The 17,873-nt window shown below is 41.9% G+C and overlaps 1 protein-coding gene across 1 annotated transcript in view; it reads right to left on the bottom strand.

The window, feature by feature from the left end:
- Positions 1-17,873, bottom strand: part of KATNA1 (katanin catalytic subunit A1) — a 79,549-nt gene that overhangs the window by 18,651 nt on the left and 43,025 nt on the right. Inside the window, exons 5-8 of the mRNA XM_069769513.1 lie at positions 16,837-16,958; positions 16,369-16,474; positions 13,393-13,551; positions 12,235-12,361 (exon numbers count right to left, since the gene is read on the bottom strand). Coding sequence (XP_069625614.1) covers positions 12,235-12,361; positions 13,393-13,551; positions 16,369-16,474; positions 16,837-16,958 — 514 coding nt within the window. The remainder of the gene's footprint in view (positions 1-12,234; positions 12,362-13,392; positions 13,552-16,368; positions 16,475-16,836; positions 16,959-17,873) is intronic.

A 17,873-nucleotide genomic window follows, 5' to 3' on the forward strand; every position in this document is an offset into this window, starting at 1 on the left:
TACATGCATGTCGCCACACGCAACTCAACACACACAACTTGACACATGAAACTCGCCCTAAGACACACACAAGTCTGATTTAGCTTACAAATACTGAGGTAAAAATACTGACCAAATAACATGTGAACGAGGTCTAATACAGGAGGAGATGATATACAGGTACATACTATATACAGGGGAGATGACACACAGGTATAAACTATATACAGGAGCAGATGACACAGGTATATACTATATACAGGAGGAGATGACTTACAGATATACTATATACAGGAGGAGATGACACACGTATATACTATATACAGGAGGAGATGACATACAGGTATATACTATATAAAAGAGGAGATGACACATAGGTATATAGAGGAGGAGATGACATACAGCAGGTATATACTATTTACAGGGGAGATGACATACAGGTATATACTATATATAGGAGATGACATACAGGTATATACTATATACAGAAGAGAGGACATACAGGTATATACTATATACAGGAGGAGATGACATACAGGTATATACTATATAGGCATATACTATATACAGGAGGAGATGACATACAGGTATATACTATATATAGGAGAGGACATACAGGTATATACTATATACAGAAGAGAGGACATACAGGTATATACCTTATACAGGGGAGATGACATACAGGTATGTACAGGAGATGACATACAGGTGTATACTATATATAAGAGAGATGACAAACATGTATATACGGAGGGGAAAATGAGAGGTGTGAGGAGAAAATTAAAAGGTATGAGTGCAAAATGAGAGGAGTGAGGGAAAATAGTGGAGTGATCGGAAAATGACAGATATGAGGTCGAAATGACAAGTGTTAGGGGGGGAATGAGAGGAGTGAGGGGGGAATGAGAGGAGTGAGGGGGAAAATATGAGGTGTGAGGAAGAAAATATGAGGTGTGAGGGAGAAAATGAGACGTGTGAGGGATAAAATGAGAGATGTGAGGGGGAAAATAAGAGACGTGAGGTGCTATAACTAACTACAGATATTTACTATGCCCAGGCAACGCCGGGCTCTTCAGCTAGTGTATGTATGTATATAATATATATATATATATATATATATATATATACACACACACTCTAACACACACACATACAGTATATATACACACAGATATATATATATATGTACAGGGTGGAGCGCGGTAATTTGCTGATTTGGGAATGAAATAAAAAAATTATGATCATTAGAAAAATTTATTTTATATTTTAATTATACTGAACAGTAATGGAATTTTTAAATTACATGGTTTTAAATAGTGTATCTGGCAAATGTCGACCTTCGCTATCCACACACTGCTGCATACGTTTTCTGAAGTTTTCATGAACTCTAACAAGCATGTCCACTGGTATTCTGCCAATTTCAGCTTCAATATTGTTCCTTAGGTCTTCCAAGGTGTTGGGACGGTTGATATACACTTTAGACTTCAGGTAACCCCAAAGGAAAAAATCGCATGGGGCTAAATCTGGTGAGCGTGCTGGCCAGTTCACATCTCCCCTCAAAGAGATAAGCCGTCCAGGAAACATTTGCCTCAAACAATTCATGGTAACCCTCGCTGTGTGTGCAGTGGCACCATCCTGTTGGAACCATGTATCCTCTAGTTCCATTGCCTCAAGAGCCGGCTGAAAATAATCCTGTATCATAGACAAGTACCGTTCGGAGTTCATAGTTATGGCACGACCATTATCCTGAAAAAAGTAAGGACCAATGATGCCTACTCGTGATATGGCGCACCACACAGTGACGCGGTCCGAATGCAGAGGTCTCTCGTGAACTTCTCTGGGGTTTGTTTCACTCCAGTAACGCATATTTTGTTTGTTTACACACCCACTGAGGTGAAAATGTGCCTCATCAGAAAAAAACACAATTGCGTCACGGGGTATCGTTGCTAACATGTCTTCACAAGAGGTCCGCCGTGTCAAATAGTCCCATGCTGACAAATGTTGGACCACGCACATTTTATACGGGTGAAAATTCAGTTCATCATGAAGAATCCAGTGGAGAGAACGTCTTGAAATGCCAAGAGCAAATGATTGCTTCCGAGCAGAGCGTTTCGGAGATTGCAGTACTGCTGCTCTAACTCTCTCGATGTTTTGTGGTGTTGTAATCCTTCTCTCAGGTCCCCTTCGTACACATGACACATTCCCTGCTGTTCTGAATGCATTCACCCAATTTACAATTGATTGCCATCCAGGAACACGTCCGCGTGGAGGAACAGCGAATTGTAAACGAAAAGCACGCTGCACTGCAATGATCGAGTGGGCATTTGAAAAATACGCTTCAACACAAAATGACCTCTCCTCACGTGTCCACTGCATGATGGCAACTGAAAGGCAGAGGAATACAAATCTCCCATCAGCCACTGTAAGCCACACCCACTCTCCCCTCTCGTCGACCGACAGTGCCGCCACAGCATGCAGTGCAAAAAAGCAAATTACCGCGCTCCACCCTGTGTGTATATATATATATATATATATATATATATATATATATATATATATATATATATATATATATATATATATATATATATATATATATATATATATATATACACATACACACACACACATATATTGTATATAGTTAGAGTACCTGTAAATAAATATTATGATAAAAAGTACATACAGTGGGGCAAAAAAGTATTTAGTCAGTCAGCAATAGTGCAAGTTCCACCACTTAAAAAGATGAGAGGCGTCTGTAATTTACATCATAGGTAGACCTCAACTATGGGAGACAAACTGAGAAAAAAAAATCCAGAAAATCACATTGTCTGTTTTTTTTAACATTTTATTTGCATATTATGGTGGAAAATAAGTATTTGGTCAGAAACAAAATTTCATCTCAATACTTTGTAATATATCTTTTGTTGGCAATGACAGAGGTCAAACGTTTTCTGTAAGTCTTCACAAGGTTGCCACACACTGTTGTTGGTATGTTGGCCCATTCCTCAATGCAGATCTCCTCTAGAGCAGTGATGTTTTTGGCTTTTCGCTTGGCAACACGGACTTTCAAGTCCCTCCAAAGGTTTTCTATAGGGTTGAGATCTGGAGACTGGCTAGGCCACTCCAGGATCTTGAAATGCTTCTTACGAAGCCACTCCTTCGTTGCCCTGGCGGTGTGCTTTGGATCATTGTCATGTTGAAAGACCCAGCCACGTTTCATCTTCAATGCCCTTGCTGATGGAAGGAGGTTTGCACTCAAAATCTCACGATACATGGCCCCATTCATTCTTTCATGTACCCGGATCAGTCGTCCTGGCCCCTTTGCAGAGAAACAGCGCCAAAGCATGATGTTTCCACCACCATGCTTTACAGTAGGTATGGTGTTTGATGGATGCAACTCAGTATTCTTTTTCCTCCAAACACGACAAGTTGTGTTTCTACCGAACAGTTCCAGTTTGGTTTCATCAGACCATAGGACATTCTCCCAAAACTCCTCTGGATCATCCAAATGCTCTCTAGCAAACTTCAGACGGGCCCGGACATGTACTGGCTTAAGCAGTGGGACACGTCTGGCACTGCAGGATCTGAGTCCATGGTGGCGTAGTGTGTTACTTATGGTAGGCCTTGTTACATTGGTCCCAGCTCTCTGCAGTTCATTCACTAGGTCCCCCCGCGTGGTTCTGGGATTTTTGCTTACCGTTCTTGTGATCATTCTGACCCCACGGGGTGGGATTTTGCGTGGAGCCCCAGATCGAGGGAGATTATCAGTGGTCTTGTATGTCTTCCATTTTCTAATTATTGCTCCCACTGTTGATTTCTTCACTCCAAGCTGGTTGGCTATTGCAGATTCAGTCTTCCCAGCCTGGTGCAGGGCTACAATTTTGTTTCTGGTGTCCTTTGACAGCTCTTTGGTCTTCACCATAGTGGAGTTTGGAGTCAGACTGTTTGAGGGTGTGCACAGGTGTCTTTTTATACTGATAACAAGTTTAAACAGGTGCCATTACTACAGGTAATGAGTGGAGGAAAAAGGAGACTCTTAAAGAAGAAGTTACAGGTCTGTGAGAGCCAGAAATCTTGATTGTTTGTTTCTGACCAAATACTTATTTTCCACCATAATATGCAAAAAAAATGATAAAAAAACAGACAATGTGATTTTCTGGATTTTTTTTTCTCAGTTTGTCTCCCATAGTTGAGGTCTACCTATGATGTAAATTACAGACGCCTCTCATCTTTTTAAGTAGTGGAACTTGCACTATTGCTGACTGACTAAATACTTTTTTGCCCCACTGTATATAAAACAAAAAAAGTGCACATTAGGTATTGTCACTTCCAGAATGACCAGGCCTAGAAAACACTAAGCAAACCCTTAGTACCGTATATACTCGAGTATAAGCTGAGATTTTCAGCCCATTTTTTTGGGCCGAAAGCCACCCTCTCGGCTTATACTCGAGTCATACCCAGGGGTCAGCAGGGGAGGGGGAGCGGGGGCTGTCTAATTATACTCACCTGCTCCTGGCGCGGTCCCTGCAGGTCCCTGGCTCCCCGGCGCCCCAGCTTCTTCTTGTACTGAGTTGTCACATGGTACCGCTCACTACAGTAATGAATATGCTGCTCCACCTCCCATAGGGGTGGGGCCGCATATTCATTACTGTAATGTGTGGTAACAGTGACCGCTCAGTACAGGAAGAAGCTGCAGCGCTGGGGAACCAGGGACTGCACAGCGCCAGGTCAGAGGGCGTGATGACGTGATTAGTGCGCGCCCTCTGCCTGAATGTCAGTGCAGAAGACGCTGAAGATGGAGCGGCACCGGAACGAAGTCAGGTGAATATTGAAAGTGACGGGGGCCTGAGCGACGGAGAGGTGAGTATGTGAATTTTTTTTTATCGCAGCAACAGCAAATGGGGCAAGTGCATCTTATGGGGCCATAACGTTTGTGCAGCACTATATGGGGCAAGTGTCTGTATGGGGCTATAATCAAGGTTTGTGCAGCACTATATGGGGCAAGTGTCTGTATGGGGCCATAATCAACATTTGTGCAGCACTATATGGGGCAAGTGTCTGTATGGGGCCATAATCAACGTTTGTCCAGCACTATATAGTGTCTGTATGGGGCCATAATCAACGTTTGTGCAGCACTATATTGGGAAAGTGTCTGTATGGAGCATCTTATGGGGCCATAATCAACGTTTTTTCAGTACTATATGGGGCAAGTGTCTGTATGGAGCATCTTATGGGGCCATAATCAACGTTTGTGCAGCACTATATGGGGCAAATATCTTTATAGTCACAACTCCCCTAACTACAATCTTTAATCTTTCCCTCTCCTCTGGCATTTTCCCCTCCTCCTTCAAACACTCTATCATTACTCCATTACTAAAGAAACCCGCTCTCGACCCATCCTGCTCAAATAACTACAGACCAGTCTCCAATCTTCCCTTCATCTCTAAACTCTTGGAGCGCCTGATATACTCCCTCCTTACCCATTACCTCTCCACTCACTCCTAGACCCTTTACAGTCCGGTTTCCGCCCCCTACATTCGACTGAAACTGCACTCATCAAAGTGACCAATGACCTTCTGACAGCAAAACGTAACGGTAACCACACTCTGCTCATTCTTCTCGACCTTTCTGCAGCTTTCGACACTGTTGACCACCCTCTCCTACTCTCTAGGCTCCAGTAACTAGGCATTAGGGACACTGCTCTCTCCTGGTTCTCTTCCTATCTTTCTGACCGCTCCTTCAGTGTTCTGTTCTCTGGCTCCAATTCCTCTCACTGTCGGGGTACCTCAGGGCTCAGTCCTTGGCCCCTTTCTCTTCTCCCTCTACACGGCCCCAATTGGACAGACCATCAGCAGATTTCAGTATCATCTTTATGCTGATGACACACAACTATACACGTCATCCAATGACCTTACCCCCGCTGCACTACAGAACGCCACTGACTGTCTGCAGTCTCCAACATCATGTCCGCTCTCTATCTGAAACTCAACCTCTCCAAAATTGAACTTCTTCTGCTCCTGCCGTCTACTAACCTCCCTAAATCTGACATTTCCCTCTCCGTGGGTGGCACCATAATAACACCCCGGCAGCAGGCGCGCTGTCTGGGTGTTATGTTTGACTCCAATCTCTCCTTCACATCCCATATACAATCTCTTGCCCGCTCGTGCCGCTTACACCTAAAGAACATCTCTAGAATTTGCCCTTTTCTCACCATAGAAACAACAAAAACCCTCACTGTCACCCTGATCCATTCCCGCCTGGACTACTGTAATGCTCTATTAATTGGCTTCCCCCTCACTCGACTTTCCCCTCTCCAGTCCATCCTTAATACAGCAGCCAGGGTCGTCCATCTGGCTAATCATTACTCGGACGTGTCCGCTCTTCGCCAGACATTACACTGGCTGCCCATTCATTACAGGATACAATTCAAAGTACTTGTTCTCACCGACAAAGCTCTCCACAGTGCGGCACCCCCTTACATCTCCTCCATCATTTCTGTCTATCGGCCTATCTGACCGCTGCGCTCTGCAAATGACTTTCAACTAACCTCTGCGCTAATCCGTACCTCCCACTCCCGACTAACACTTCTCCCATGCTGCACCAATCCTCTGGAATGCTCTACCCCAAGATATTAGGACCATCCACAATTTGCATAGTTTTAGGCGCTCGCTCAAAACACATTTGTTCAGAGCGGCCTATCACGGTCACTAATCAAACTCATTTTATGTTTGTGTGTGTGTGTGTGTGTGTGTGTGTGTGTGTAGCCCATTCACTATCCCCATCTATCTCCCAACCCCTGAAGATGGCTGGACCATCATTGTAAATACATCATTGTAAATACACACCTGTGCTTTGTGTCTCCCCCACCTCATTGTAGATTGTAAGCTCTCACGAGCAGGGTCATTTTATTTCGCTTTAATTATTGTATTGTTAACGTTGTTAATTATGTCTGTTGTGTTTGATACTGTTAAACTATAAAGCGCTGTGGAATATGTTGGCGCTATATAAATAAAGATTATTATTATTATTTATAGAGCATCTTATGGGGCCATAATTAATGTTTGTGCAGCATTGTATGGGGTAAATGTCTGAATGGAGTATCTTATGGGGCCATAACGTTTGTGCGGCACTATATGGGGCAAATATCTTTATGGAGCATCTTATGGGGCCATAATCAGCATTTGTGCAGCATTATATTGGGCAAATGTGTCTATGGAGAATCTTATGGGGCCATTATTAACCTTTATGCAGGATTATATGGGGCATATTTTAATATGGAGCATTTTATGGGGCCATCATAAACTTTATGGAGCATTATATAGGGCTCCTGATTCAATATGGATAGTCAAAAACACAACCTACTGATGTCTCAATTAATTTTACTTTTATTGGTATTTATTTTTACTTTTGACATTTCCCGGTAGCTGCTGCATTTCCCACCCTAGGCTTATACTCGAGTCATTAAGTTTTCCCAGTTTTTTGTGGCAAAATTAGGGGGGTCGGCTTATACTCGGGTCGGCTTATACTCGAGTATATACGGTAATTAAAAAACAAGGCAAAAATCAGTGCTTTATAATCATGCCGCCAAACAAAAAGTGGAATAAAACGTGATAAAATAGATGAGTGAAAATAAAAATGGTATAGCTCAAAACGTCATTTAGTCCCGCAAAAAACAAGCCTCCATACAGCTCCCATCAGCAGAAAAATAAAAAAGTTATAGCGTTCAGAATAAAGTGATGCAAAAATATATATTTTTTCTATAAATGGTTTTTATTGTGAAAAAGGGACAAAACACAAAAAATATATAAACGTGATGCAATAAAAAGCGTCTTATTGTGTGACAGCGGCCAAACAGAAAAGCCCAATATAAATCTAGTATTGCTGTAATCAACCGACCCAAAGAATAAAGTCACTTATGCAACACAAGGAACGGCATAAAAAAGACTCGGCGAATGTTTATCCTGCACCCTGTGCTGAGCACGTTAATCTCTGAAATACGTGATTCAGACAGAACACCCTCAGAAAGATTCCCAATAATGAGGCAGATGGAGGCACACCGTCTGGCCTATGATCCAGCTGGGGCTAAAAGTAAATTTTGGTGGTAAAATTATAATTATTTTTTTCATTGCCCAATGATATAAAATTCCGTGAAACACCTGTAGTGTCAATATGATCACTGCAGCCCAAGATAAATTCATTGAGAGGTGTAGTTTGTAAAATGGTGTTTCTTACGGAGAGTTCTGCTGTTCTAGCACCTTAGGGGCTCTGCCAATGTGACATGGCACCCTCAAACCAGTCCAGCAAAATGTGAACTTCAAAATGGCACTTCTTACCATCTGAGCGTTGCACTGTGCTTTAAAAGTCGTTTTCAAGAATATATGGGGTATTGGCCTACTTAGGAGAAATTTCACAACAAATTTTGGAGTCTATTTTCTCCTGATACCATTGTGAAAATAAAAAATTTGGGGCTAAAAAACATTTTCGTGGGAAAAATGTGATTTTTTTTTTATTTTCACGACTCTACGTTATAAGCACCTGGGGGTTCAAGGTGCTCACCACACATCTAGATAAGTTTCCTGAGGTGGCTAGTTTCCAAAATGGTGTCACTGTTGGGGGTTCCTCCTGTTTAGGTACCCCAGGGGCTCTCCAAATGCGACATAGCATCCACCAATTATTCCAGCAAAAACGGTGTTCCTGTTGTGCACTCAAACAGTGGTTTTCCCCCATATTTGTGGTACTGGCATGCTCAGGAGAAATTGCACAACAAATTTTGGGGGCCATGTTTTCCTGTTACCGTGGTGAAAATAAAAAAAATTAAGTCTAAAGTACAATTTTTGTTAAAAAAATTTAATGTTAATTTTTTTTCCTGCCATGTCACGGATCCCTTCTCTGTGGTGTCACTTATTCGTCACGTGCCTGCTCTCACGCGTGACTTTGGGTTGTGCCTGCAAGGGTTAATCTATCTCCCCACTCTCAGTCCAGCATTCAACCTCTGTCCTGGGAGCATAAATCACAAACCGACCCAGGCCACACACCCGCTCATACACGCTGCCACCACTCATCGAATACACGGGCGATGAGACCGAGAACTAATAATACTAATAAAAATATGTCTCTCACTCATAAGGCTCACACACCTTAGCCTATGGATTCTTTTAGAACATTCAAGGTTCAACTTGTTAAAGTTTTATACTTTAATAACAAAAGGTTCAATGCTTACAATAAGAAAAAGGTATAAAAATATGATAATAAAAAGACATACAACTTATGCAAAACAGTATCAAAATAAACAGGTGAAAACTTACATAAATTATCTAACTGGTAGTTGCTTTCTGCTCCCTGAGGGTAAGAAGAATGTAGGTTGGATCACACCAGCTTCTCAGGCTGCCCCCATCATGTGAACACAATTCTCTATCTGCAGCCTAAATTTATAACTTTGGCCTGAGGTCAGGTTTCTAGACCGGCTTCCCAGGTTAATATCATAATTGCGGTCTGTTTGATTGGGCACGGCCGCTCTACTAATGAATATATATTATTTTCCTCTGGAGACACTTGTGAGATGGTTCCCATTAATAGCTAACCCTCAGGCCGCAATTAGCATCTCCCCTCCAAGCACTAGGGGGTGTCAAGTGTTCCTTTCTTCTTGGCCTTAGCTAGACCTCCTGGTGAGATATGGAGACACAATTTCTACTAGTCCCAAGCAAGTACCTATTAACATCTAGGTGCGACCTACCTTCAGGACAGATGTTACATTATCACTAGTCACACAAATAACCCTAGACATATGTCACTACACACATATAGATATATATACACATATTTCACCACATTCCACATTCTAAAAATTCCTGTGAAGCACCTGAAAGGTTAACAAACTTTTTGAATGTGGTTTTGAGCACCTTGAGGGGGGCAGTTTTTAACATGGTGTCACTTTTGAGTATTTTCTGTCATATAGACCCTGAAAGGTCACTTAAAATATAATGTAGCCCCTAAAAAATGGTTTTGAATATTTTGTTTTAAGAAATGAGGAACTTTTAACCCTTCAAACTTCCTATAAAAAAAAATGTTTCAAAAAGTGTGCTGATGTACAGTGGGAACAATATTTGTTAACTATTTTGTGTGAGATAACTCTGAGTTAAGGGCATCAAAATTAAAAAAGTTTGAAAATTAAAACATTTTGTGCCAAATTTCCGTTTTTTTCACAAATAAACGCAAGTCATAGAGAAGAAATTTTGCCAGTATCATGAAGTACAATATGTCAGAATTGTAAAATTTGTCCTGGTCATGAAGGTGTAAACAGACATGGGGGCTGAAGGGGTTAAACGTTTATGCCTTTAAATCAGATAGCTATACCACAAAGAATAGTTAATAAATAACGTTTCCCACGTGTCTACTTTACATCTGCATCATTTTTTAAACATTTTTTTTTATTAGGAAGTTATAAGGGTTAAAAGTTGACCAGCGATTTCTAATTTTTACAACAAAATTTACAAAACCATTTTATTTTAGGGCCCACATCACATGTGAAGTAACTTTGGGGGTCTATATGACAGAAAATACCCCAAAGTAACACCTTTCTACAAACTGCACCCCTCCAGGTGCTCAAAACCACATTCAAGAAGTTTATTAACCCTTCAGGTGCTTCACAGGAATTAATGGAATGTGGAAGGCAAAGAATGAACATTTAACTTTTTTCACAAACATTTTTCCTTTAGCCCCAATGTTTTTACTTTCACAAGGGTAACAGCGGAAAATGAAACAAAAAGTTTGTTGGGCAATTTCTCCTGAGAAACCTATTGTTTGGGTGCACGGCGGGGCTCAGAAAGTGACGAATGAAAATGATAATTGCTAGGGAACTCATGAACAGGTAGAAGATATAAAGGTGTCGATGGATTTACATTTCGCAGACCTGCAAGCCCATAAATGCAGTAGGTGGCAGGGGTGTTGATCTTACTGAGAGATTCCATTTAAGAAAGTCCTAGCAGCCTAGATCCCTGGCATCCCTTCTGCCCGGCAAGTTGGCAGCATCAAGTCGCTGTGGTTGTAGAAGAGCACATAGGCTGAGTGTGAGTGTATGGAGTGGGCTAAGGAGATGTGTGAAACAGTTGATATCTGCATCAAATCTCTTCTAATAGTTACATTTAAGTGTTGCAATCAAGAGGGTGTCTGGGTCTATTTCAAAGGCCATCAGCATTCGTGGCAAAGAGAAAAAAATCACATTGGCCCGATGGGCTTCCATGACAGCCAAAGCCCTACTGAAGACCTTGTCACCATCATATACATCACATACTCTTGTCCCCAGCCATAGATTCAGACAGGAGAATTCCAAAAATATATTGTTGGAATGATTGTAGTGGGCACCGAAACAGCCCTGCACCATAGAGTTTGGGTAAGAAGAAAGCTAAAAAAGGCAATGGAGCATTGAACAAAAATTGATAACATTGCTATTGCTGAAGGATAAATAAAGGACATTCAAGTGTGTGTATATATATATATATATATATATATATATATATATATATATATATATATATATATACATATATATATCATCAAAATATGCAGGTTTTTTTTAGACTTTGATTGAAGGGAACCTGTCACCAGGTTTGGCCGATACAAGTTACAGGGCTTTTATACAGCATTCTGTAATGCTGTTTATCTGCACCCGATCTGACCGGTAAGAGAAGAAAAATAACTTCTTATACTCACCTGAAGGGTGGTCCGGTCCGATCCGAGGGGTGTCACTCTTCTTGGTCCGCTGCCTCCCATATTCTTGCAATGCCGCCTTCCTCCTTGGTTCGTGTGGATAACGCGAAGTACTGCAGTGCGCAGGTGCCGGAGAAGTTCAGAGAGGCCCAGCGCCTGCGCACTGCAGGATTTTGCCCTCAACAGGGCAGATAAGTACGCCTGCGCAGGAGCACGATGCCGAGAAGACTATGTGGATGCTGCAGGGACGAGTCATCCACACAAGCCAAGGAGGAGGACGGCATTGCAAGAAGATAGGAGGCACCGGACCAAGAAGAGTGACACCATCGGACCGGACCGCCCTGCAGGTGAGTATAATAAAAGTTATGTTTCGTCTCTTGCAGGTCGGGTTGGGGCAGATACACGGCATTATAGAAAGCTGTACATAAGCCCTGAAAGGTGGTGGCCGTTACTCGTATCAGCCAAACCTGGTGACAAGTTCCCTTTAATTTAACAAAAATGGTAAAACCAACTTTAAGTTTCTTAAATCCAGTGAGCAGCAATAGTTACCATCCATCTGAACTAAGAGCTCTGCTTTTACTCTTCTGCTGGCTTCGTGCTCTTCAGAGGTACCTCGTCGGCTGCATATGGAGTCAATTTCATCAATAAATATAGTTGTCGGGGCATAGAAACGTGCCTAAAGCAAAAAGTTTAATAGGTGTTCAGCAAAAAAGGAACAGCAACTGCACTAAAGGACCACCTCTATGTACATTTCTTAACCCTTAACAGTCAGCTTAAAATTAAAGGAAAAAAAAAGTTTAAAAGTGTAACATTAAACTTTTTTATATAGATCTAGCTCCCACATAAATTTGGTCTCCTTATCATATCATGAAGTGAGTGAGATAGTGTAGGATAAATTGTGTTTACACTTAGGGTACCGTCACACAGTGCCATTTTGATCGCTACGACGGCACGATTTGTGACGTTCCAGCGATATCCATACGATATCGCTGTGTCTGACACGCAGCAGCGATCAGGGACCCTGCTGAGAATCGTACGTCGTAGCAGATCGTTTGGAACTTTCTTTCGTCGCTGGATCTCCCGCTGTCATCGCTGGATCGGTGTGTGTGACACCGATCCAGTGATGCGTTCACTTGTAACCAGGGTAAACATCGGGTTACTAAGCGCAGGGCCGCGCTTAGTAACCCGATGTTTATCCTGGTTACCATCGTAAATGTAAAAAAAAACAAACAGTACATACTTACATTCCGGTGTCTGTCAGGTCCCTTGCCGTCTGCTTCCCGCACTGACTGACTGCCGGCCGTAAAGTGAAAGCAGAGCACAGTGCGCTGTGCTTTCACTTTACAGCCGGCAGTCAGTCAGTGCATGAAGCAGACGGCAAGGGACAGACACTGGAATGTAAGTATGTAATGTTTTTTTTTTTTTACGCTGGTAACCAGGGTAAACATCGGTTACTAAGCGCGGCCCTGCGCTTAGTAACCCGATGTTTACCCTGGTTACCCGGGGACCTCGGCATCGTTGGTCGCTGGAGAGCTGTCTGTGTGACAGCTCTCCAGCGACCACACCACGTGATCGTTGGTAAATCGTATAGTGTAACGGTACCCTTAGACATACAGCATTAACAACAATTTGTGGGGCTTTACACAACAGTCACAGCCAGTTTAAATGAACATAATGCATTCTTGTATCATCAAAATTAAGGGTTACCATTTCAAACAAAAGACGGACAAGCTTCTCCGATTCTCCTCTGTATTTGGATGTAAGTGTAGAGGATGAAACGTTGAAAAATGTAGTCTTGCATTCTGTTGCAACAGCTTTGGCTAAGAGAGTCTTCCCTGTTCCCGGTGGTCCAACCATTAAAACACCCTTTAGAGAAGAAAAGTTTCATGTGTACATATTTTAGAAAATGCAGTAACCACTAGAACACTGCTGTGGAGCTGCGACTGATTATAACTAGTGATGAGCAAATATACTCGTTGCTCGGGTTTTCCCCAGCATGCTCGGGGGTCCTCCGAGTATTTATGACTGCTCGGAGATTTAGTTTTCCTTGCAGCAGCTGAATGATTTACATGTTAGCCAGCATAAGTACATGTGGGGGTTGCGTGGTTGCTAGGGAATCCCCACATGTAATCAAGCAGACTAATAGCTGTAAATCATTCAGCTGCGGCGATGAAAACTAAATCTCCGAGCACTAAAAAATACTTGGAGGTCACCTGAGTGTGCTGGGGAAAACCCGAGCAATGAGTATACTCGCTCATTATAACCAATGCAGTACAGCAGTGTTAAACCTTGTCTCATTGCAAACATATTTGCAGTGCTGTCAGCTCTGCTGTACTGCCTCTGCCCCTTGCCAGGCCCTTGGCCTATAAGTCTGGCCCATCACTCAAGAAGGTGAAACGTATCCCCCTATGCGAGTCAAGGGTCAGTTATTACAGGTTTCACATTGGAAACTCCAGTCATTTAATATAGGCTCTTCAAGCAGATTGTCATGCAGGTAAACAGCTCATTTACATGCAACAAAAGCACACATTTCTCTGGAAACACTGATCATAAGTCCGAGATAGTTTAACATCGGCCACTGCTTTTTTTAGTCTTCCCTCTCAAATAAAAAACAATTCGGCCATATTTATGGTTCGTGGGTATCAGGACAGATTCTGACAAATCCAGTTAGAGTAGTAGCTTGCCTTCTTTCCATCATCCACTGAGAGATTACAAAACAATATGAATCAACGATGACACACCTCTGGACATAATTTAATGACAAGTCCCAGCATTTGAAAGAACCTTTTACAAAAATGTCACTATATTAAGAGTACGTTTCTTCACAACGAGCAGTAAGGGAGGTTTTCGGAAGTCTAACCCTATATAAAAAAAACCTCATTTAACACCTTCCCAATGGGGCCAATTTCTTTTTTATGTTTTTTTTTTCCTCCCCTTCTTCCCAATCCCTTAACGGGAATCTGTCTGTAGGTTTTTGCTACCTCATCTGAGAGCAGCCTGATGTAGGAAAATAGAAGCTGAATCCAATGATGTATCACTTAGTTTATTGTGTGCATTGGTTCGGATACAATCCAAGCTTTTAGATTTAGCATGAAGCCGGCTGAGAAAGCTAACCTCGCCCACACCAGGTTCTCCCTGAACAAAGTCCATAGACAGTGAGCTGCCTATTCCAAAGGGAGGAGGAATTCTTCACAGTTTGTAAATAATAGCACGCACTTTGACAATTGACACATCCCTGAATTCTGTGTTTCAGCCTCTATCTCCTGCTGTCCTCAGATTACACAGGAAAAACCTGCTAACAGATTCCCTTTAACTTTTTTATTTTTCCAGCCACAGATATACGAGGGCTTATTGTTTGTAGGACGAGTTGTACTTTTAAATGACGCAATTTATTTTATCACATTATGTACAGGAAAATGGAAAATTAAAAGTGCGGTGAAATTGTGAAAAAAACGCAATTCTAACATTTTTGGGGGGGAATTGTTCACGGAGTGGTAAAAATAACCTTGTAATGATTTGCCTCATCAGTTCAATTATGGCAATACTAAACATGTCCAGTTTATTATTTTAGTGGGGGGATCAAAAGTTTGAAAAAAACAACAACATTTTTGGGGTTGTGTCACCATTTTCCAAAACCCGTAATGTTTTCATTTCATTATTATTTGCGATGTGAGACAACGTTTTTATTTATACCACTTTGGGATAGATATGACATTTTCATCTTGTTACAAAACTTTTTGTGGTATTCCAGCGACTAGATAAAAGGAATTTTGGCACTCTTGAGTTTGCCTACGTTTAGGTTGTTTACCGATCGGATTAATTATTTTTATGTTTTGATAGGTTGGACTTTTATGAAAGTGGCAATACCACATCTGTATTTTTTTATCTTTATTTTTAAAGGGGGAAAAAGAGGGGTGATATGCCATATTATTGCTGTACATAGTAAAAATAGTAAATTATTGCTGTACATAGTAAAAAATCACAGTCTGCTTTGAAGCCTAGATACAAGCAACCCATCAGTACCCCGTGAGCACGACGCGAGGGCGCCGATGGGTACTTAGAATGATGAGGGACCCCTGCCAGCGTGTTGTTAATGCCGATGTCAGAGATTGCAAGCGGCCTTTAACAGGCGGGGGTGAGCACACCCCATGAATCCGCTGCATACACCCGCTACAGACTTGTGCTGTACATGTACGGTGGAGGTTGGTAAGTGGTTAAAGTCTAATCATCACATTAACCTACATAAAGTGCAGCACAGATTCATCTCATCCAAAAGCCAAGCTCCTTAGATCAGGAACAGAACAGACATTTATAGGACTTTTCAGAACTTTCCCAAATTCTTATGAAAACATTTACAGCACATCCTGCACTGAACTTATCTTAGGAGTCAGAGTCTGTCCATTTTACACCAACTCCACCAAAATGGACACCCCTGTGAAAAATGCATTATATCTTAAATATATTCCTCCTGGAATGATCATCCACTCTCAGTTCATAGGTAACATCTGTCTCCAGTGAATGCAGATTTTCAGCTTAGGCTGGATGAGAGGATAGCTGCTGCTCGTAAAGGTCTATGGTGAGGGGAAATGGGGAAGCTGGATACAGACTGGCTGCTGACAATCACACGGTGTTCATGAAATAACTAATAAATTGTATTCTGAATAAGTTCTATTTGATCTTTACCTTCCATGGCCGCCTTATTCCCTTAAAAAATTCTGGCATCCACATTGGTAGGACTACAGCTTCTTTCAACAATTTTTTGGCTTCTTCCAAGTCTGCAATGTCATCCCTGTGTATGACAAACATATAAGCAACTTTTCCAAGTTAGGCTAACCCTGTGGTCACGTATAAGGAGCATGTAATATTCGAACCCTAGCTCTCACTTCACATTACAGAGCAATTAAACTGGCCTATGCATATTATAAGAAAGATGTAGAAAATGGACATTTTCAATCATCTCCAACGTTTTAAAATGTTTTCCACAAATGATAGTCATATGAAAAACCTTTCTGGAAGAATTTTTACAAACAAAAAGTGTTATATATATATATATATATATATAAAAACTCTCTTTGTAGAGATCTTTCATCCTTTTCTCAGAACAACTAACCAGCAATCTTGTCCGATGTCCAAGACCATCTTTACACTCACCATCGAACATTGGGGTTCTGGGAAATGATATCTCTTTCCAAAGCTTCTACCAGATCCTTATCATATCCAGTTCCATCAAATTTCTTGGGCTCTGGCTCCGATTCATCAGCTGATGACTTGTTCTACAAACAGATTGGTATAAGGTAAATGATAAGGTTATAAATCCTGGCAGTGTGTAATGTGCACACTCACCCGATTCCCCTGTATTTGCAATCGTACAGTCACATGACCACAAATGTGTAAATTACATACATGCAGTCATGTGCCACCTACAGTGTCAGTCACTTAACACATTTGGCAAGTACATGGAGCGAACAAAGACTTTTCAGTCTGGAAATCCCCTTCAGGCACATTTTGCTGCATGTAGTTTGAGTTGCAAAGTTCTGGAAAATTCTGAAACTTGAATATAAATACTTCTAAAAGCTTTCTAAGTCCAGGTTGAACAACTCCTTTAACACGTTCCCGACGTACATGTACGGCGCAGCGCAAAATGCTTTCCGCACACCACTGTAAATGTATAGCGCGGCAATCACTGACACCCCGCAGTAACAGCCGTCCATGATCAGGAGTTTAAGGCTCTGTGCACACAATGCGGTTTTTACCGTGGAACCGCAGCTATTTTGATGCTGAGGGTCCGCAGCAGTTTCCATTGCGTTTACAGTAACATGTAAACCTATGGAAACCGTAAGCCGCTGTGCACATGCTGTAGGAAAAACCACGCAGAAATGCAGCGTTGTTTTTTCTGCAGCATGTCACTTCTTTGTGCGGAACTGCAGCGGTTCTGCACCCATTGACCTCCATTGTGACGGTCAAACCCGCAGTAAAACCCACAGATGAAAAACTATCTGCGGGTTTGGGTGTCACAAACCGCTGCAGCAGGAAGTGATGTCAGGCGGGAGGAAGTGCGTGGGCGGAGTGTGGTCCTGTACACGTCAGAAGTCACCGTCGTCATGGAGGCATATCGTCGTATGGGGATTGATGTCGGGCGTCTGACGATCTGGTATGTATGTCTGTCTGCGTGCGTCTGTCTGTCTGTG

The sequence above is a fragment of the Ranitomeya imitator genome, chromosome 5, assembly GCF_032444005.1.
Source record: "Ranitomeya imitator isolate aRanImi1 chromosome 5, aRanImi1.pri, whole genome shotgun sequence".
Taxonomy (NCBI): Eukaryota; Metazoa; Chordata; class Amphibia; order Anura; family Dendrobatidae; genus Ranitomeya; species Ranitomeya imitator.